This window comes from Caretta caretta, chromosome 1 (genome assembly GCF_965140235.1).
Source record: "Caretta caretta isolate rCarCar2 chromosome 1, rCarCar1.hap1, whole genome shotgun sequence".
NCBI classification, from domain to species: domain Eukaryota; kingdom Metazoa; phylum Chordata; order Testudines; family Cheloniidae; genus Caretta; species Caretta caretta.
Genome location: NC_134206.1, coordinates 198,987,208 through 199,010,226, shown reverse-complemented (window position 1 = coordinate 199,010,226; position 23,019 = coordinate 198,987,208). Strand labels below are relative to the sequence as shown.

The following is a 23,019-nucleotide window of genomic DNA, read 5'->3' as shown; positions in this document are numbered from 1 at the left end:
CCCTTAGACCTACTTTTCAACTTTAAAATATTCCTTCCAGTGTAATACTTTTTTCAGGTTTAGCAGAACTTTCAAGTGGAACACTTTTGTTTCAGATCTCTCTGAAACCGCTGCATGAATAAAGTAGGCCTAATTTGTAAGGATGGACACCTAAATAGGGCACCCAACTCCACAGCTGAATACCTGAAATCCACCACTGAGCACTCTAACTTGGGAGCACATTTCTGAAAACTAGGATCTCCAAGTGCTGCTAATGATTTTGCATGTGAACAAAACAAGTGTTCAGTTAATTTGTGTGAAAAGATCTCTCCCTATTACAAAAATATTCTTGATTTGCAAAGTATCATCATGCACTCTTTTATATAATGAGATAAAGCCTGTCACCAGCAACATAAATTATATTCCCAACTACAACAATGACTTGCATCCTGGATAGTGAAATCACTAATATTGAGAGGCCCGAACTGTTTTTCTCCTAAATTTAAAAAAAAAAAAATTCTAAACAGGTCTCCCTGATACAAAGGGGGAAATTATCAACCCTCCAAAACAAGCTCTGCAACAATCTTAATATTGCATCTAGTAAAGAGTGCAACCCAAACAAAGCAAACCAGGGAGACTTGATTTGTTGAGGATCAGAGGCAGAGTTCTTGTGACTTGAGAATAAACGTGCACGTGCACTCACTGTCCTGCTGCTCCTCTCTGGGCTGGCAGTAGACTAAAAGTGACAAAATTCTCCAATTTAAATTCCTTGCTCGCTCATGAAAGAGAGATGGCAGGAGAACAGAAAGGTAATATAGTATTCATTACACAACTACATCCATCTTAACACACTAAGGGCAACATTATCCAAAGTGGCCACTGATTTTAGATAACTCCATTTCTTGGTGCCCAAACTGAGGCACCTTCAAGCTTGATTTTCAGAGGTGCCAAATGCCTATCATCACTCCTAGTTACTTTAACTGGAATTGTAGGTGCTCAGCATCTATGAAAAATAAGTTTCAAGGTTCCTTGAGGTGGGCACCTAAAATGAGTGGCCACTTTGGAAATTTCTGGCCCAGATAGGCTGGGTTTGCTATTGTTTTGACCTGTCTCCTCAGCCTAGAGGTTTAAACTGTTTCCACCATCCTTTTGAAGACAGAATTTTTCTACTTTGATGAGAAGTCATGAAAAAATTGCAGGTTTTAAGGAGGGTCCAATTTAGGTCCTATCATTGACCCTTAGATATACTCAGGCTAACAAGGTTTGGTAACAAATCAACAGCAAGAACTTCTAGAGGTAAGGTTTTCTTTTCACATTCTGCTTTTGAACTCACTTTTAAATTAATGATAAAAAGTTTTATTATATATAATGAATAAAAGTGGCAACTGAAAATAGGGAAATATATCCTAAACACTACAGATCATCAGCAAAGGCAGGAATGGTATTGGGATAAGAAAAAAAAAAATCAGACAGAACACCCAGAATAATTTTGCAAAAAGAACAGGAGTACTTGTGGCACCTTAGAGACTAACAAATTTATCTGAGCATAAGCTTTTGCGGGCTACAGCCCGCTTCATCGGATGCATGCAGTGAAAAATACAGTAGGACGATTTTAACCTTAACTGATCACTCTTATTATAGTGTGAATGATAACACCCATTGTTTCATATTCTCTGTGTATATAAAATCGTCCTACTGTATTTTCCACTGCATGCATCTGATGAAGTAGGCTGTAGCCCATGAAAGCTTATGCTCAAATAAATTTGTTAGTCTCTAAGGTGCCACAAGTACTCCTGTTCTTTTTGCGGATATAGATGAACACAGCTGCTACTCTGAAACCAGAATAATTTTGTAGTTTCTATGTTGCATGAAAACTGTATGTAGTATATAGATTTTACAAGGAAAACAGCTACTTGATTTCACAAGAGCTTGTCTTTGGGCTTGGGTATGATTTCTAAAACGCACTAACATGCTGTGCATTAATGGGTCTATGTAGACCCTGCTAGTGTGCAGTGAAGGCTCCCTAGTGCACTTTAACAGATTTACGTTGAAATGCACTAACGAAAACCTTTAAGGTGCACCAGCAAAGTCTACATGAACCCATTAATTCACAGCATGTTAGTGCACTTTAAAAATCACACCCCGATGGTGCTCATTACCCAACCATGTAGATAAGCTCTTTGATTAAAGTAGTGCATGTAGCCAAAGACAGTCAGCCATACAAAGACAGAGGCATAAATCAATTCTTGGTACAATAAAATGGTGTGGGAAATGCTGTAGAATGACCAGTTAATGAAAGAAGTTTTTTAAAAAGGATTAATGCTCACACTGAATCTTCATCTAAGTACCTTTACTGAGGTGAGGGTGAAGGGTGATATGCAGACGTATAGTCCTTCTGTTTCCCCATAAATGCATTGTTTTATTAGAGACACAAGGAATAGGAAACAGAACAGATACGGAAAAATAAGTCTCTCTCTTGGCTTTAAAGGGATAGACCAATTATAAACTACATTAAGAAACTATTGGCCACAGTGAGCATAGCTATACCCAGTAAATCCACTTTTTTTCACCCTACCAATTTTAATTTCCTCTCCATGAAAGAAAGAAACCTTTGGTTTCCAAAGCAAGCATGTTAGCCACTGCCTGTGTTTAAACAGCTAGACAACAGAGGCAGATTCTGGAAACAGACTACTGTTCATATTTGAAGTGAGTATATGACTAAAAGGATCTCCAACTGTGGCCTTCATGTTAAAGCAGAGAATTTGAATGTAAATGCAGTAAAACATCAAACAACAGGAAAACAGAAAACCCTATCTTGATACACAAGAAACAATTGATCTTTGGTTCTTGATAGTCAATAAAAAAAATCAGTGTTCTCAAACTTCTGTATTGGTGACCACTTTTACACTGCAAGCCTCTGAGTGTGGCCCCTGCTTAAAAATATTAAAAAATTTGTTTTTAATTTAACACTATTATAAATGCTGGAGGTGAAAGTGGGGTTTGAGGGTGGAGGCTGACAGCTCGCAACCCCCACATAGTAATCTCGCAACCCTCTGAGGGCTCATGACCCCCCACCCCTGTTTGAGAACCCCTAAGCCCTGTTTTAATTAATAGATTAAGAATAGTTGCTTCAACAGGGCTATTTTTGTCCCATCATGTGTTATTAAAGAAGTTATTTAAATTTATCAAATGTACCTATCTAATAGCCCATAGTCACACTTACAATATGGTCCTTAATACATGATTCACTGAGTAATATCATCATTAGTTTTTGACTGTAGACTCCCATCCTACAATCTACTCTTAAAACAACCAACCTGCAACTACCTCACAATCAGCCCCTCAGGCAAGAGCCTGGAATAGGAAATATTCTTATTGACATGCTCAAGGCTTATGGTCAACAGACACAGGTTCTAGTGAACCAGGATACGATGCAATTTCCAACCTCAACTTGTTCAGATCTAAAGATGTTTAGCAAGAATGATTCAGCTGACCTCAAAAGGCTGGGGAAGATCATAAACAGACAAGCTGTCCCCCAGATATCCAAAGATCCCATCACACTTTGAATTGCACTTAGAACCAAAAAGAAATCTTTGGAGAACTGATTACGTATTTTCAGAAATTAACACTCTGCAGCAGGCCTATGTGGTGGTAGTCTGCACCAGTGATAGCTTCAAAGTGGTCTTGATTAATAATCTCAGGTACAGCACACTGCCATCAATTCAGATTGGCACATTAGCATGAAATGGATGAATTCACCTTACCAGGCGAAGATGAAAAGATTCATATTTAGATCATAAAGGAAGTTATGTATAAGGGGTTTTTTTTCACTGCAAATATAGTTCCCATTTACTTTTGATTTTGTTATTAAACAAATCCAGGCCATTTATGTAAACCAAATTTACTAGGGTCTTTTGTTTGTTTGTAAAGGCTTGACCATAATACTTCAGAAATTTTAGCATCAACAAAAATGTATTTTATCAATTAAGGTTCACCTTTTCTGCCACAAATACAATGGATTTCCCCACAAAACTATATCAAATAAAGTAATTGCACACAATGACATTATAACCAGATTAGCATGAATGTATAATGTAATGGTTTACTGCAAGTGATCACCATGTGATCTAGAGGCTGACACTGGCAACTACAGCAGCCTGCTATTAACTAAAGGCTCTCTGATTTAGCTTAATAGTACATACAGGCATGCTGAAGGTATAGATGAATAGGGTCATAGTGCATACATGCAACAGTATACAACAGATATGCAGTCATGCCACCCACTCTGACCCTGGCTGAGAATTTCGTCCAGACATTTATTTCTATACATGTTAAAATTGTTTCAGAGAACATCTAGTTCCTGGAAATGCTGTGGGAAAATGACATTTATGGCCAACCAGTCTCCTCTGAGTAATATGATGAGTTATTGTTGGAAAACAGCCATTCTCAAAGTCATCCTAAAAATATTAGCTAAATTTAAGTACGATTTTTTTTTTGTATCGGGGTACTTGCTTAACTATGCTCAGTGCTGGTTAAGATATCAGCATAGCTCCTGGTGAATCACGTACCATAAAGACAAAAGAGTAACAAACGCATCATGTAATACACAACCATGGATCCACATGTTATAGAAAGGAACAGAAGAACCAACAAATTACAAATATTTACCTGTGTAGTAACCACCTAAAGAATGCATGTCAGAGATATTCTTGAAGACCTATATAGTAATATACTATGTTAAGGGATGACTTAAAGGTGTTGCACTTCTGATAGGGACCTGAAGTTGAAAGTTTCATGATGGGCTTCATCAACAAGACTTACATCCAGCTGAATATGGCCGACACAATTCAGTCATTTCACTCATTTTTTAAAATAATTCTGATTAGAAACCAAAGACAAAATTCAGTCTTCTTCTACTCTGGCATTTTCATCAAGTTTGCAGAAAGTGTTCAAACACAGTTCCAGCTAAACAGCTTTGAAATAAAGGGCTCTGTCCTGTAGTCATTGAAGTCAGCAGCACCACTCACACAACCAAGGGCTGTAAGACCAGGTCTTCCGTTTACCCACTCAGTATAGATGGGCCAAAAACCACAGTTTTAATCCTGGTTTATGGACTACATTTAAACAGAATGTAGACAGGCTCCCCTATATAGTATTTTTATTGTCACCCCTTAAAATTTAACTATCTGCGGAATATTGTAGTATGTATGTTAATTAGCAGTAATTATGCATGCTTAGCTCTAGGATCCGAAATCAAAGCAAATTTATTTTCCCCTTGAGACTTCAGAATGGGGCAGAAAATGCTATTGCACAAGCGCTGCTACAATTCTGTGCATAATAAATAAAATTGTAGAAATAGAAATTTCACATTTGGGGACCTGTTAAGTAGGTAGCACTTACCGCAATAATGCAGTGCTTAGTCACAGACTGGGAAATATTAACTCTATTTCCAGCCCTGACAGAGACTTCCTGTCTTATATTGAGCTAGTCACTTAATCTTTCTTTGACTTCATTTCCTCATCTGTGAAGGAAGAGGAAGAATACTTTCCTACCGCACAGAGGGGTTGGGAAGATTAATGTATTAATTTTGGTAAAGTGTTTTGAGATGCTCAAGAAAGATGCTACGGAAGAATTATAAAAAGATTTTCTTCTGTAACTACAGTTAATTCTTGCACGTAGTTTTCACTTGCTGTGTTATAGCAGCAGCATGCTGGCTGACACTTATTTTCTGCAGAAATAACAAAACCCCACCTCCATGAATACTTAGCCATAGAGAAAATTTAACAATAAGAATTCCAAGGCAAACACAGTAGTTTCTTATCTTCAAACCTTCGAGTATTTTGTAACAATAACTATTAGAAAGGATTTATAATCAGGCTGCTGAGAAGGGTAGAGTTTTCCAGCAATACATTATACAGTATGCACTTTTTTAAAAATGGAGGATGAAGAACACAGATTTCCCCCATAAATTCAATTTATTAAAAATGTAATGAATCTGTAATCTTTGAATACAAAAATTAATAATGGATTTCATTGGAAATGGCAACACTTAGCCCTTTCAAAGCATTTTTCAATGTTAATCATTTGATTCTGAAAATATACTGTCAGATAGGTCAACCTTATTATCCCCATTTTATAGATGCAGCAGTTGAGGTATAGAATTGAACTTGTTCAAGCAAAAGAGGAAGGTAGAGGCACAGTCTGGATTAAACCTCAGAAGTTCTTGCCTCATACTCCTGTTTCTCTGACCACTATACCACATCTCTCAAAACGCATCTTTCCATTTCCTCCTGTAAGCTTTCCATCTGCAAAACTATAATTTCCTGACTGACGTAAATTCAAGGAGTTCCAAATTCTGGAGTTGCATCTGAAGTTACTTGCTTTATTTCTGGCTTCACAGGCAATTTGCTTTGCAGAAAGGAAGATGGAAAAAAGATGCACTATGGTAATATTAAAAAACAACAAACAAACCATTAGTCAAAAAAATAAAAGCATCATCTTGGAGTGACCACAACATTAATAGTTCATAGTTTCACTTCAAATTGATAGTCAAAGAGGAAACAAGTCTCCAGAACAGAAAGAGATTAACATTTATCTTGCATGCACAATTATATGCCATTGTCATATTAACAACAATAGATGTCAATTCTAACATCAAACAAAAATGATTCAAATAGCAGTTAAATCCAGGAAAGGGGATGGGGGGGAAGAAAGCTGTATCTCAAAATGTAACATCAGAACAGTACAGCTCAGCACTCATACTGCCATGTCCTCCAAAAGCTCTCTCTGCTCTGTGGGAGTTTTTCAAGGATAACCCCAAGTAAAGCTCATTACTGTAGTCTAGTCAGTACAGAGCTCACTTGTAACTATGTTTTTTCAAAAGAACTCACAATCAAATATTTGAGACCCCCAGCCCCCCAAAAAAATTACAGACACACCAATAACTTGAAAACCAGATTTCCATGGGAAAAATATTACCTACTGTTTACTTGTAACCCCAGAGATTACTAGAACTATAAGAAATTAGACAAAACAATATTTTTCAGCACATGAACTGCCCTTTTCTAACTCCAATATATTTTGGAGTAAACCAAAACCATTTCGAACATAAGAACGGTCATATAGGGTCAGACCAAATGTCCGCCTAGCCCAGTATCCTGTCTTCCGACAGTGGCCAATGCCAGGAGCTTCAGAGGGAATGAACAGAACAGGTAATTATCAAATGAGCCATCCCCTGTAGCCCATTCCCATCTTCTGGCAAACAAAGGCTAGGGACACATCAGAGCACGGTTTTGCATCCCTGCCCATCCTGGCTAATTGCCATTGATGGCCCAATCCTCCATTAACATATCTAGTTCTTTTTTGAACCCTGTTATAGACTTAGCCTTCACAACATCCTCTAGCAAAGAGTTCCACAGGATGACTGTGCGTTGTGTGAAGAAATACTTCCTTTTGTTTGTCTTAAACCTGTTGCCTATTAATTTAATTTGGTGACCCCTGGTTCTTGTATTATGAGGAGTAAATAACACTTCCTTATTTACTTTCTCCACACCAGTCATGATTTTATAGACTTCTATCATATCCCCCCTTAGTCGTCTCTTTTCCAAGCTGAAAAGTCCCAGTCTTATTAGTCTCTTCTCATATGGAAGCTATTCAATACCCCTAACCATTTTTGTTGCCCTTTTCTGTACCTTTTCTAACTCCAATATATATTTTTTTGAGATGAGGCAACCAGATCTGCATGCAGTATTCAAGATGAGGGTGTACCATGGATTTATATAGAGGCAATATGATATTTTCTATCTTATCATCTATCCCTTTTCTGTGGTTCCCAACATTCTGTTAGCTTTTTTGACTGCTGCTGCACATTGAATTGATGTTTTCAGAGAACTACCCACATGACTCTAAGATCTCTTTCTTGAGTGGTAACAGCTAATTTAGACTCCATCGTTTTTTATGTATAGCCAGGATTATGTTTTCCAATGTGCTGTACTCTGCATTTATCAATATTGAATTTCATTTGCCATTTTGTTGCCCACTCACCCAGTTTTGTGAGATCACTTTGTAACTCTTTGCAGTCTGTTTTGGACTTAACTATCTTAAGTAGCTTATCAGCAGCAAATATTGCTCACCTCACTAGGAATATGTTGAACAGTACTGGCCCCAGTACACACCCCTGGGGGACGCCACTATTTACCTCACTCCATTCTGAAAAATGATCATTTATTCCTACCCTTTGTTTCCTATCTTTTAACCAGTTACCAATCAATTAGAGGACCTTCCCTCTTATCCCATGACAGCTTACTTTGCTTAAGAGCCTTTGGTGAGGGACCTTGTCAAAGGCTTTCTGAACATCTAAGTACACTACATCCACTGGATCACCCTTGTCCACATGCTTGTTGACCCCTCAGAGAATTCTAGTAGATTGGTGAGGCACAATTTCCTTTTACGAAAACCATGTTGACTCTTCCCCAACAAATCGTGTTAATCGTGCTAATCTGTTAGTCTGATAATTCTGTTTTTTACTATAGTTTCCAACAGTTTGTCTGGTACTGCAGTTAGGCTTACCAGCCTGCAATTGCCAGGATCACCTCTGGAGCCTTTTAAAAAAAAAAATTGCCGTTACATTTGCGATCCTCCAGTCATCTGGTACAGAAGCGGATTTAAGTGATAGGTTACGTACCACAGTTACTAGTTCTGCAATTTCACATGAGTTCCTTCAGAAATCTTGGGTGAATACCATCTGGTCCTGGTGATTTATTACTGTTTAATTTATCAATTTGTTCCAAAAACTCCTGTTCCTTAGATTTGTCACCTAAAAAGAATGGCTCAGGTTGGGGAGTCTCCCTCACATCCTCAGCCGTGAAGACCGATGAAAAGAATTCATTTAGTTTCTCTGCAATGGCCTTATTCGTCCTGAGTGCTCCTTTAGCATCTTGATTGCCCACTGACCCCACGGGTTGTTTAGCAGGCTTCCTGCTTCAGATGTACTTAAAAAAAATTTTGCTGTTACTTTATGACTCTTTGGCTAGCTGTTCTTGAATTCTTTTTTGGCCTTCCTAATTATATTTCACACTTCATTTGCAATAGTTTATGCTCCTTTCTATTTTCCTCACTAGGATTTAACTTCCACTTTGTAAAGGATGCCTTGTTGCCTCTAACTGCGTCTTTTACTTTGTTGTTTAGCCACGGAGACACTTTTTTGGTCGTCTTACTACATTTTTAAATTTGGGGTATACATTTAAAATTGACCTCTAGTATTGTGTCTAGAAAAAGTTTCCATGCAGCTTGCAGGAATTTCACTTTTGGCGCTGTACCTTTTAATTTCTGTTTAACTAGCTTCCTCATTTTTGTGTAGTTCCTTTCTGAACTTAAATGCTAGTGTGGAGGGCTGCGCTTTGGTGTTTCTCTTCCCCCCCCCCACCTTCCCCCGGGATTATGTTATGGTAACTATTATCAAGCAGTTCAGCTACATTCACCTCTTATTTTTGACATTGACAGTACTTGTTGTGTATAGTCATTTTCACAGATTTTTTTTTTGGTCAGTTCAACTTCTGCCTTATGCACTAGTGTGATATCATTCCTTTGCACTTCTGATGGGGAAGAGTTTCTGGGAACACACTTCCCAAAGCCCTGCATGAGAACAGTTAGCAATAACAGCAAAGTTTGAACTGAAATCAATCAAGGAGGCAGTCATATACAAGAAGGATAACGTGGGGAGACAGTAGATTCTAGCATGTTTTTGCTGCTATTCTCAGGACTGCCCAAAAGACCTAATAAACATCAAAAGGAGAGCAAACTGTTGCAAGTGTTTTTCAAGGAATGTTGAGAGGCTGTGCATACTACTCTCTCTCTCTCTCTCTCCCCTTTTTTTTAAATGATTCTGTGGCACTGTCAAAGTACAAGGTGTTCTACCAAAATATTTAATTTTTCTGAAATTAGTCAATTTAAAGAATCAAGTTACATGTCCCCTTTAAAGACATACATGGCAGCCCAGCAAATAAATTATATCTTGGATATACCCAGTGGGGTATATTATTTTCTCTGTGCCTGTTTCATTTTAAATTTCCATGAATTAAGTTACTTGTGCATCCAGACCACAAAGCCTTCTGTTTATGATCCCAACAGATCTCCATCTGATTAGGGTTGTATGGACAGATAATCACCAAGGTACATTCAGATAAAAAAGAACCGTGGTGGATAACTCAAGAACTAATACACTTTCTCAGCAGTCAATACTGAACTGGTGCCTTTGGGAGAATATTAAAGGAGCGTTGCATTTTAGAGTAAGACTAAAACCAAGGTCCCAATCGCTATTGGTTGTTATAGAGAATCTATTACTTTTTCTTTCCCTCTTGAATACATCTGTGTGTGTCTGTGTATATGTCCGGCATCAAGACTAACTTCCAACTCAGATAAATATATTCTGGTGACCTATTTTCTACTATTATGGATGAATAAGGTATGCCTCACTTCTTGTCCTAAACTGTTACTGTTGAGTTTCATCCCAGAGGTGGCAGCACAGGTCCCTGTATAGTCACTTGTCTAGGAATGTTAAGTTTATAAAACAATTTAGGATTAGAAGGATGCTATAAAGATGTGATTAACTGCCCAGTGGAGAACATACCTTACTGTAAGAGTTCACATTTTAAATTAAACTTTCATATCAAGACATCTGTCTGAAAATGCTCTCGGATCTTGTATCTGATGTGCCTTTAATTTTCCTTTAGTTCAAATTTGGACTTAATTTTTAAAAAATCATTTTAAAATAATGTCAATTTTAAAATAAAGTGTTGCCATTCTGTTGGGCAGTGCTGATTGATCCAGATAAAGCCAATACATTATATAATTGCTGTAGCATGCTGTTGCTGCTATGATTTTAGAAGCCTTTGACTTTCTTTATAAAAGGAAAAAAGTAAGCACCAATAAAGATAATACATAGGATATAAAAATAGACATAACATAGGTATTCATAAACATTACACATCAATAAGTAGGATTGCAGGGAAGGAAAAATGTATGCATACACATCCCAAGACTGGAAAATAATTAGTAAAGCCAAGCTTTACTGCCATAAACTATAAGGGAATGCAAGGCTGACTTTCTTCGGGAAAGAAATACTTAACTATATTGGTGTTAAAACTCACACCAATTTGTAGGATTTACCAGAAGTGATAAAGCATGTTTCTTTTCTTGTTAATGGCCAGGCTTTGGCTTTTCTAGTTACTGGGAAGAATGCCTCAGACAGAGTAAGAATCATGATTTCATTTACATTTCAAACTTTCAGCTTAAAATTTTTATTTACATTATACAAAGGAATTTCAAATACATGTCCAAAAACATAGAAGCAAGTCTCCTCAAGTTGACACCTGTAGAATATTTGCTGAATGACATCTTAAAATTAACTATAAAAACATCCGTAAGCTTTACAAATAGAGAAAATATTTTAGGTTTACACACAGCTTTCAAGATGACACCAGAATTCTCTTCAAAAATATGAATCTGAAGCTTTATAAAAGTCTCTGGGTCTTAGAAATGACAGATATTTTAAGTGCCTATGGCCTGAACCAAAACTCCACCTACAGCAGCTTCTTCACTGTTTGAAGGGAGACTTGTCAAGGTACAAATTTTACAGGCCGAGGTCCCTTTCTGTTAAATCCTTGAAAACTTATCCTTTTCAAGTGTTCACTATGCAGAAATGTAGGTCTGTTTTACTCTTGGTACTTAAAATATAAATCTCATTCTTGAACAAACTAAATATGAGAAACAGAGCGAGACACAAAAAATTACAGAAACAAGGATCTTATGATCTCATCCCTGCCACAATCTCTTTAGTTTACTCACAACACAAACTTAAAGAGAGAGCACTTCCCCTACTGTCCCACAAAAATTCCTAACGATACTAACGTAATATAATACATGAAGATACTGGAAAACCCCACTTACTAAACATACCACATGACACCATAAAACAATGTGCTATTAGATATGTTTTGTAAGAGGCAGATAGTCATATGATACTAAATATAACTAGTGCAATCTAACCCAGTGAGCAGTTAGGTATGGAGAAGAATTGAATACATATAGAGACTCCAACAAGCTACAATATGTCCATTGGAAAAAGTCAGCTATGATGAAAAAATGAGAATTTCAAGGATGATAAATATGATTTTTTTTTAAGGAACAGGCAATTGGCATTTCATATATAAGTGAGATAATAAACCAGAATAAGGTTAATAACTTATATAACTATAACAGAAGCTCTGAAGACAAGAAGTAATAAGACACTGCTTTGACTCTGTTTAACTACCTAACATTCATGTCTATAAAAACAGCTTCCAAGACCTGTTTTTGCTGGACTGGATTCAGTAAATGCTCTTGTAGTCCCATGGGATCAAGTACTTGGAATTGTCTAAATGATGTATCTATCTTTGTCTGAAATGTAACTACACTCTTATGAAATACAACTCAAAATGGAAATAATTCAAATATTTAACCTAATTGGACAGCCTGATGATTTATTGATGGTTTCCTTTCCTTCCTCATCACTCTCCAGTAAAATGTATTAGTGTCCTTTAGAGGAGACTTGGCAGGTTAAAAATCACATTTTAAAAACAAAACTTAGCTATATTATAGCTACATCTTACATTATTAAACCTCAAAACATTGTACAAAATCAAATTTGTTCGTCACCTTTTATGCTTTTTCAGGACTGACTCAGAGAAGCACAAAAAGTAAATGCACACTTCCCACCAGGTGTACTGCTTGCCACGGTGAAAAGTCCCACAACACCCTCTAGGTAGTCAAGTCCTGATCCTGCAATAAGCTCCACATAGGAAGTCCCCTAGAGAGAGCCCCTCAACGTCAACCCATACCAAGCTCATTGCAGGATCAAGGTCTAAGTATTTGCAGGAAGGAATTTTCAATCTGTTCAATGAAAACTAACAACTCAGTTTCATGTTTTTCTTGTCAATTTCACTTTCTGGTTGGTTAGTACTGTAGTGTGATGTCTGAATTGCAAACACTACAGGGAAATGTTCACATCCAATCAAAAGAGACAATGAAAATATTTATGATGTTAAGGCAATTTATTTTATTTTTGCAATCTCAACAACAAATACATAACAGCACTGATATAATCCCATAAATCTCATACTGTATACAAATATGCTATATGTCTAAAATACGGAAACAAAAACTAAAGTTTAACATACACATTAGTTTCACGGTCACCTTCCTAAAATTCCTTTCCAAAAACCAGACAACTATCTCACAATTATGGACGTGAAGAATTTATGAGCTTTATCAAAATATTCCATCTTGTAATTGATTTTATCGAGTTAAACAGTATTTTGCTTTTTATTTCCTGTAGGTTTTCAAAATTCCATTTTAAAAAAAAATTTTTAAGTGAAGGATAATGTCTTCAATATACTGCAGACATCCCTTCCAGTTGCCTGACTAGGACTTCAGAATGACCAAACAGACTGGGCCCCAGAGAATTCATCCAGATTAGACAATGAGCCAGGACAGGTACCAGTAATAGAATTAACTTGTTTAAATACTAATGCAGAGCAGACTTTATCGAAGCTCAATTTGTGTACCTCACTTGAGTCTCAGGCCCTGATTCAGCAAAGACGTTATTAAGACTCAGGTGGTCCCTTACTTTAACAAGCAGTCCCAATAACTAGTGAGATAATGCTATAGAAGAGAATGAAGATACAAACAGGAATGCATATACAGTACACATGTTGAAAGATTTCAGTGACTACTCACTCAGACACCAGTCAACTGAAACATTTAAATTAAAGAAAAATCTGTTAACTAAATTGCATTATAAAATCACTATAAAACAACCATGGAAAAGTTAGAACTGTTTAAGGTTTTGTGGCCAACCACGTCCTCTAGAAATAAAACTTTAAGAAATAAAACATGGCAAGAATTCAAACATTTTTGTTTTTTGGGCTAAGTCGCTATCACCTAGTTAAAAGGTAATCAGTAATATACTCAACAGCTAATTTAAGTATTACTCATTTGGCCCTTGTCCAGATAGTATCCCTTTAAAAAAGAATGATCAAGATAAGGAAACAATTTGATAAAGTAAAACCAAGACTAATAAATTGGAATAAATTCAACCAGCATTATTACAAGATGGCTAACCTCACAAAAGCTGAACAAGTCCAAGTGAAACTGCTAGTTATGCTTCTGTTATGGTTTTGTATCTATGGCAACACCAAATCATCAACTGAACTTCACTACTAAAGCACTCAGGGGTGGGGAAGACAGGAGATTTACACTGTTGGGAACACAAATACAAGTTGTAATATATAAAAATGAAAGAGAGTCATTAAGTAGAACTTTTTTTTAAAACCAACAATGTAATAATAAGTCTTTGACTCTGTTGCTCCTGCCATCTTGAGCAGACTTCCTGTATTCGTCTGCCTTATCAACCCACTCTCATTTCTCAAAGCTCACTTCAAAAAATTCTTCCCTTGCCGACGCCTTTTAACGTCCATTTCCCAATTATATTCTTAAAAACTCTATAAATAATTTGACAATGTTTGTAAGAATGATTCCATATAAGTTAAGCTTACCACATTTTATTATTATTCTTCATGCTGTCAATTTTGCACATAAAGAACTTCACTGCAAGACCAAAGATTTATTTGCTGTAACAGAATAAATACCTTGGGTATAGTGAATGTGCTGTGAGAGATTTTGTATAGCCAATGTAGGAAACCTCTATTCATTGCCACCATTAGAAATGGACACGTACCAGATCGACCTGCACAGTGTCAGAAGCTTTCTACCATGTAAGAATCCAGGCTCTATTACTGCCAAATGACTAGGTGTTGCTGAGACTGCATGCTAAGCCCTCAGGACTATGTTCCTCAAGTCAATGAACAGCTTATTAAGGATCAGCATGGATGGAGTACCACCTAGTTCTTCCTGAATGAGATGATGATGGTAGTTGTAACATGGAACTATAGAAAGAGTCCTGTCGCATAATCTCTTTTTTCCTAATAAATGTCATTTAATATAGACATTACATGCACAGACATTCACTGTGCAGAGATTCTAGTATTTGTTTCTCTATTAAGTTTTTTGTTTCTACTTATGTTTTTCACATGCTTTTTTAATGCTTCAAGGAGCTTACTTTGTGGGTCAGAAATAAATAAAGAGCTGATGGAAAGGAGGCAGAAATAGTGAAAAGATCAGGTTACATGTTATTTTAGCCCCCTCAGTGTCTCGGAGACAAAAAAGAAAGGCCCATGAAAGATCCAAATACTAAGATATTTGGGTTTATTCAGGTCCCTGCACGACACAAATGCACAGTCCTAACATACATCTTTTACCACTGAAATACCCTGCATCTCATAAACAAGGAAAGATTATGAACCTATACTTGAGCTACAACAGTTACAGGTAAAACCTGATTTTAGGAAAATCTCAAGAAACACCTCAAGCCTTCACAAAACGGCAGGGTTTCATACTATGACTTTCAGATACACCATCATATCTGAGTTTTGGACAACAAGGAATTTGGGATTTCTGAGGTGCAAAACAACTTCCAACCTAAGCATTTACCTGTTTACAGCAGAATTAGACTGCTACAAGATGGCAAGGATCCCTTTTCACTTAGAAGTGGCTGACACTCTGTTTTTCTATTAATTTAGCTATATCAATTGTTACACTGCCATAAGTAAATCAGTGAAACCCCTTACTGTGGACATCCACACTAGATTGTAGTATTGATATTACCTACATCAGTTTCTAAATAACCAATACAACTAAATAGCGATAAAAACCTGTGTGTGTAGACCAGACCTTAGGAACCAGACAATTTAATTTTGTTCTAGAGTGGGGTGTCTGAAGCTTGCCCAACTGATGGAGTTGCACTGGCAAATGCAGAAGCCTGAAGGCTGTACTGTACCTTTACTGCAGAAACAGTTAGTAGAGCCCACAGATCTGAATGAGCAACATGGACTGGCATGTCTGGTTAAAATAAAGCACTTCATATGAGGACTTCTAGTCTCTGTGGCCTTTTCCACTGCACGACAAAGTCAGGCAGCCTCAGGCTACATCACAGATTGCACTTTGTTCACCTCTACTCTAGATGGTATCATAATTCTAAACACATGTATTTGAAAAATCCACTACGAAAACTACTACAAAATAAAACAAACATACTTTGTGTTTTTCAGATTGAAAAAGCTGATTGACCAAGAAACAGCCTATCAGGCAAAAAAAGAGAAGGAAAACAATAAGAAAATAACTAAATTGAAAGAAGAACTGACAAAACTAAAATCATTTGCTTTAATGGTGGTGGATGAACAGCAAAGACTTACAGAACAGTTGAACCAACAAAGTCAAAAAATCCAAGAGCTAATCACTACTACAGAGCAAGTACACGAGAAACTCACCATTGCTGAAGCAAAAGCGGAAGAAGAGAAGCAGAAAGCCATCAGGCTGGAAGCAGAATTGCAAGCGCAAACCAATAAGATTTCCCAAGAACAAGAAACAATGATGGCCAAACTAACCAATGAAGACAGCCAGAATCGCCAGCTCCGGATAAAATTAACAGCACTCACTCGACAAATTGATGAATTAGAGGAGACTAATAAGTCTTTACGAAAAGCAGAGGAAGAACTGCAAGACATAAGGGAAAAAATAAATAAAGGAGAATGTGGAAATTCCACCCTTATGTCTGAAGTAGAAGAATTACGAAAACGTGTCCTGGAAATGGAAGGTAAAGATGAAGAGCTCATAAAAATGGAAGATCAGTGTAGAGAGCTTAATAAAAAATTAGAAAAAGAAGCAGAACAAAACAAGAACTTTAAAGCAGAAGTTGACAAACTCAACAAAAGAATTATGGAGCTGGAGAAATTAGAAGATGCTTTCAACAAGAGCAAACAAGAATGTTACGCTCTGAAATGCAATCTAGAAAAAGAAAAAATGTTAACAAAGCAATTATCTCAGGAGCTGGAAGGCTTAAAAGCTAGAATTGGAGAACTTGAAGCCATTGAAATCAAGTTAGAAAAAACAGAATTCACACTCAAGGAAGATTTAAGTAAACTGAAAACATTAACGGTCATGCTTGTGGATGAAAGAAAAACAATGAGTGAAAAAATAAAGCAAACAGAAGAAAAGTTACAATCTGCAACTTCCCACCTTCAAGTGGAGCAAAAGAAAGTGATGTCAGTTACAGAAAAACTAATTGAGGAAAGTAAAAAGGCACTGAAATCAAAATCTGATGCAGAGGAAAAAATGTCCAGTGTAACAAAGGAAAGAGATGAACTGAAAAACAAACTAAAAGCAGAGGAAGAGAAAGGAAATGATCTCTTTTCCAAGGTAAATATTCTAAGGAAAAGGCTTCAGTCACTAGAAGCCATTGAAAAAGAGTTTCTTAAAAATAAATTCAAAGAGACAACTAAATCAAGCACATCCTTACAGCAAGAGAACAACAAGATTAAAGAACTTGCCCAAGAAGTCGAGAGGTTGAAAAATAAGCTGAAAGAAATGAAGGCCATAGAGGATGATCTCATGAAAACTGAAGATGAATTTGAATCTCTAGAGCGAAGATACATCAATGAACGAGACAAAGCTAAATTTCTATCAGAAGAACTGGAGACTGTGAAAATGGAACTGGCCAGGTATAAGTTAGTAGAGAAGGCAGAGTCTAACCAAGAACAGTGGCTTTTCAAAAAACTTAAAGAAGAAGAAGCGAAGTCAGGGCACCTGTCTAGAGAGGTAGATGCATTGAAAGAGAAAATTCATGAGTACATGGAAACAGAAGACGTAATAAGTCATCTACGGGGTGATCATATGGTCCTACAGAAGAAATTCACCCAGCAAGAAAACAAAAACAGGGAGTTGGCAAGAGAAATTGATAGCCTTACCAAAGAATTAGAGAGATACAGACGCTTCAGTAAGAGCCTGAGACCGAGTCTTAATGGAAAGAGAATTTCTGACTTGCAGGTTTTCTCTAAAGAAGTCCAGACAGATCCAGCAGACAATGAACCACCTGATTACAAGAGCCTTGTTCCTTTAGAACGAGCAGTCATAAATGGGCAATTGTATGAAGAGAGTGATAATGAAGATGAAAACAATGATGAGGAGCAAACAGTGTCTTTCAAATGCAATTCATCCATTGCAAATGCAGTAAACAAAAAGTTATGGATCCCATGGATGAAGTCCAAAGAAAGCCAGCCTCAAAATGGAAAAATTCATAACAAACAGAATGGAAATTGTGCACAGCCACGAGACTTAGTTCTAAGTCACACACCTGGTCAACCTCTTCATATAAAGGTTACACCAGACCATGGACAAAACACAGCTACCCTTGAAATAACAAGCCCTACCACAGACAGTCCTCACTCTTACACTAGTACAGCAGTTATACCCAACTGTGGCACACCAAAGCAAAGAATAACAATTATTCAAAATGCCTCATTAATGCCTTTAAAATCAAAAATCGCTGATGGTTACATGAGTCCAGAGCAAGCCGTGCCACCTATTACATTGGCTACTTTTGCAAGATCTCAAACTCCTGAATCATGTGGCTCAATAACTCCAGAAAGAACAATGTCTCCGTTGGCTCTGACAGGTTCTTCCAGTTCTCCAGAACAAATGCTTTCTCCAGAGCCTTTGGAAATTGGTGCCAAGCATACTCTTTTTAGAGTATCCCCAGACAGGCAATCGTCATGGCACTTTCAAAGATCTAACAGCACTGGTTCAAGTGTAATAACTACTGAGGATAATAAAATCCATATTCATTTAGGAAGTCCTTATGTTCAGGCTCTTGCTAATTCAGCAAAACCTTGTACTCCAATTCAGGATAACAGAACTCCAGCACTAACTAATGGAATACACAGTAAGCCTACTAGTAAAATCACAAGCAGTATCACAATCACACCAACAGCCACTCCTCTCCCACGGCAATCACAAATTACAGTAAGTAATGTCTATAACTGATCCCCACCCATGCCGACTCCCTTACCAGCAACCCATCCTATTTTTCATCCCAGCAAGAATAATTTAGAACACCCCCTTTATTTTGGGATAGATCTGTGCATGAACCGTACAATCCTATTTGGAACTAATGTTAAGTTTTGCCTGCTTAGTCATATCAAGTGTGCACTTACTGTATATCTTTTCATTGAAATATCTTTATGTAAAATATTTAGTCTTCCACTTTTATAAATGCATCTTTATGTATTTCCATTTTCCATAACTCACATTACTTTTGATTGCAAGGTGTATTGGTGAAATATTTTAACATTACAAAACAGTAAATAATTGGTTGTTTTTACCATTGCTTACAGAATTATTTGTTCTTTTGGGCTGTGTGTGTGTGCGCATTTTGTATTTTTGCATGTGTGACAGACTTTTATTTTAATCCTTGAAATGCCTGCTAAATACAGATAAGAACCGTTTCATTACCTTCCTTCTATTGCCCAATTTTTCCTAGCCTTATTACTCAAATTATTATTTTTAGATCAAACACACACAAAATCACATGTACAGTACCAATTTTAAGTTCATGATGCATAAATCACATGTTTTGGGGCATGTCAATCACTGGGAATTTTGTGAGTGTGGATTTTTTTAAACACTTCGTCATTCCGTTAAAACTCAATCTGTTTCCTCCTTCAAATCTTGGCTTGAGTTGAGAAGTTTATATCACAGAATTATTTTGTTTTTCCGTAAGGCAAGCTCTTAGTCTACATTAAAAATACTAATGTTTAAAGACCTTGTAAGAACCTTAACAGCAACATGTACATTTTAAAAAGACCAACCAGAAGAATGGCTCCACAGCATGATTTTATTATTCAAGAAAGGAGGGAAGGAGGGAGCAGGGTTGGAACCTAGATTACAGTCCATCATTCTACATATTAGTTCGGCACAGTAAAGAAGAGAAAGCAAAATGAATGACAGGACACCTTATAGTTTCTGAAATGATAAAATAAGTTGGTTACCAAAAATGAGAATACGATAGTCCAGCTATTTGAATTTATACATCCCTCCAGACACAGTACAGACACTAAGGGTATGTCTACACTATGAAATTAGGTCGAATTTATAGAAGTCGGTTTTTTAGAAATCGGTTTTATATATTCGAGTGTGTGTGTGTCCCCACAGAAAATGCTCTAAGTGCATTAAGTGCATTAACTCGGTGGAGTGCTTCCACAGTACCAAGGCTAGAGTCGAGTTCCGGAGTGTTGCACTGTGGGTAGCTATCCCACAGTTCCCGCAGTCTCCACTGCCCATTGGAATTCTGGGTTGAGATCCCAATGCCTGATGGGGCTAAAACATTGTTGCGGGTGGTTCTGGGTACATATCGTCAGGCCCCCGTTCCCTCCCTCCCTCCGTGAAAGCAAGGGCAGACAATCGTTTCGCGCCTTTTTTCCTGAGTTACCTGTGCAGACGCCATAGCACAGCAAGCATGGAGCCCGCTCAGCTCACTGTCACCGTATGTCTCCTGGGTGCTGGCAGATGCGGTACTGCATTGCTACACAGTAGCAGCAACCCATTGCCTTGTGGCAGCAGACGGTGCAATAGGACTGGTAGCCGTCACCGTCATGTCCAAGGTGCTCCTGGTCGCCTGTGTGAGGTCGATCAGGAGCGCCTGGGCAGACATGGGCACAGGGACTAAATTTGGAGTGACTTGATCAAGTCATTCTCTTTACTCCTGCAGTCAGTCCTATTGAACCATCTTATGGTGAGCAGGCAGGTGATACGGATTGCTAGCAGTCCTATTGTACCATCTTCTGCCGAGCAGCCATGTGATGTGGATGGCATGCAGTCCTTCTGCACCGTCTGCTGCCAGCCAAAGATGTAAAAGATAGATGGAGTGGATCAAAACAAGAAATAGACCAGATTTGTTTTGTACTCATTTGCAAACCACCACCCCCCGCCGCCCGTCTAGGGGACTCATTCCTCTAGGTCACACTGCAGTCACTCACAGAGAAGGTGCAGCGAGGTAAATCTAGCCATGTATCAATCAGAGGCCAGGCTAACCTCCTTGTTCCAATAAGAACAATAACTTAGGTGCACCATTTCTTATTGGAACCCTCCGTGAAGTCCTGCCTGAAATACTCCTTGATGTAAAGCCACCCCCTTTGTTGATTTTAGTTCCCTGTAAGCCAACCCTGTAAGCCGTGTCATCAGTCGCCCCTCCCTGTGTCAGAGCAATGGCAAACAATCGTGCATCTGAGCTGAGAGTGCTGTCCAGAGCAGTCACAATGGAGCACTCTGGGATAGCTCCCGGAGGCCAATACCATCGAATTGTGTCCACAGTACCCCAAATTCGACCCGGCAAGGCCGATTTAAGCGCTAATCCACTTGTCAGGGGTGGAGTAAGGAAATCGATTTTAAGAGCCCTTTAAGTCAAAATAAAAGGCTTCATCGTGTGGACAGGTGCAGGTTTACATTGATTTAACGCTGCTAAATTCAACCTAAAGTCCTAGTGTAGACCAGGGCTAATAGTACAATGCCGCTATTTTGACAAAACTCGGTCACACACCACAGTGATAGACGCTATATTAGTGCATATAATAATAAATAATGACAATAGTATAAGCAATGCTGGCCTCAATTTGTCTGTATACCAAGAGTAAGACGCAATCAATGCTAACCTCTTGGAGAACATTATATACAGTGACACCAGAGCTTCATTTTAAATTTATAAGGCCAAAAGGTCTTAAATTCACTTCCCCAACACCTCTCTTTCTCTAAATAAAGAGCTACTACTGACATTCACTCTTTTAAAAACAGCTTTTAAAAAAAGTTAATCAAATTATGCATTTAGAAAACAAATCTTTTCACCACTTTGCTAATCATCATAAAGAGATTTGTGCATAAATAGAAGCTCTCTACTTCAAACATCACAGCTCAAGATGAATTGGGCAGAATGAAGACAACAATCTTTTCCATGATTATAAACTGTGATATACATCTGATGAAGTGGGTTCTAGCCCATGAATGCTTATGCCCAAATAAATTTATTAGTCTCTAAGGTGCCACAAGGACTCCTCTTTTTTTTTTTTTTGCTGATACAGACTAACACAGCTATCACTAAAACCTGTGGTATTAATTGTCCTTCAACACGGATTCAGCAAAGGACTTTAAGCACGTGCTAAAGATGAATGGGGAGCTAATGATTATGACAGAAGACAATGGCTGATTGTAAAAGGAAAAGTTTTTATTTAGAAAACACAAAAATCTATCTTGATAATCAGCAACAATGGAAAAAGAAACAAAAATAAGGTCCATGGGAGTTTCAATTAAATCAATTTTAAGAAGTGCACCAGAGTATTGCAACAGCATTTTTAAAAAGATTTAAACTACACAAGATAGGGTGAGCCCAATCCAATCTCACTTACAGCCTAATCCAAAGTGGGCTTTGGAACAAGCCCTTTGCACCTGTTTTACAGCCGTTTAACTCCAATTACTTCAAAAGCTGAATTGAGTGGAACCAGAATCAGGCCCAGCATGTGATGTTCCTTAAGGCTCTTATCCTGCAAGGTGTGTATTGACTTCAGCATCCACTGACTTCAATGGGAGTGTTCAGCATCTTGTAGAATCAAGACCAAAAGAAGCATAATCTTATATGATGAGAACAACATACACTTTATTACATTTGGCTTTAGCGTTCTTTTCTGCAGTGCCAATCCAAAATGGACATTCGATCTCTACGTAACTAATTTTCAACATAGATCCTGTAGGTATGCACATTTTACAACAGTGCATAACTCTGCAGTAATCACCAATATTCTGTTAGCAGACATTTGAAAATACTGAAAATGCCAGAGTCCTTTAAAAGAAAAAATCCTATTCCAGTCCTCACACATTTAAGATTTACATTTTGTTTTTATTTTAAAATTATGTAGAAAACAAAAATATTCTGGTTTGCATCTGCAATCTAACTAGATGCACAGAAATTAGTTGAACAACAACAAAACTAGGCAGTAATCTGTTACAATGTCTTTCAAAAATCAACTAAACAGTAGGAATTAGATTTAGTCATTTCTTGTCCTTTGG

The 23,019-nt window shown here is 37.5% G+C and overlaps 2 protein-coding genes across 10 annotated transcripts in view; one reads left to right on the top strand and one right to left on the bottom strand.

Annotated features, from left to right (window-relative positions):
* Window positions 1-23,019, bottom strand: part of CMSS1 (cms1 ribosomal small subunit homolog) — a 368,267-nt gene that overhangs the window by 318,537 nt on the left and 26,711 nt on the right. The gene's annotated exons all lie outside the window — the stretch shown is intronic.
* FILIP1L (filamin A interacting protein 1 like) overlaps window positions 1-23,019 on the top strand; it is a 296,199-nt gene that overhangs the window by 258,482 nt on the left and 14,698 nt on the right. For 6 of the 7 annotated variants that reach the window (XM_048816986.2, XM_048816980.2, XM_075118551.1 and 3 more), the window contains one exon: window positions 16,182-19,418. In XM_048816986.2, coding sequence (XP_048672943.1) covers window positions 16,182-18,951 — 2,770 coding nt within the window. In that variant the 3' untranslated portion in view covers window positions 18,952-19,418. Of the gene's footprint in view, window positions 1-16,181; window positions 19,419-23,019 lie in introns of those variants that run through there. The other variant, XM_075118558.1, reaches the window with a different exon arrangement.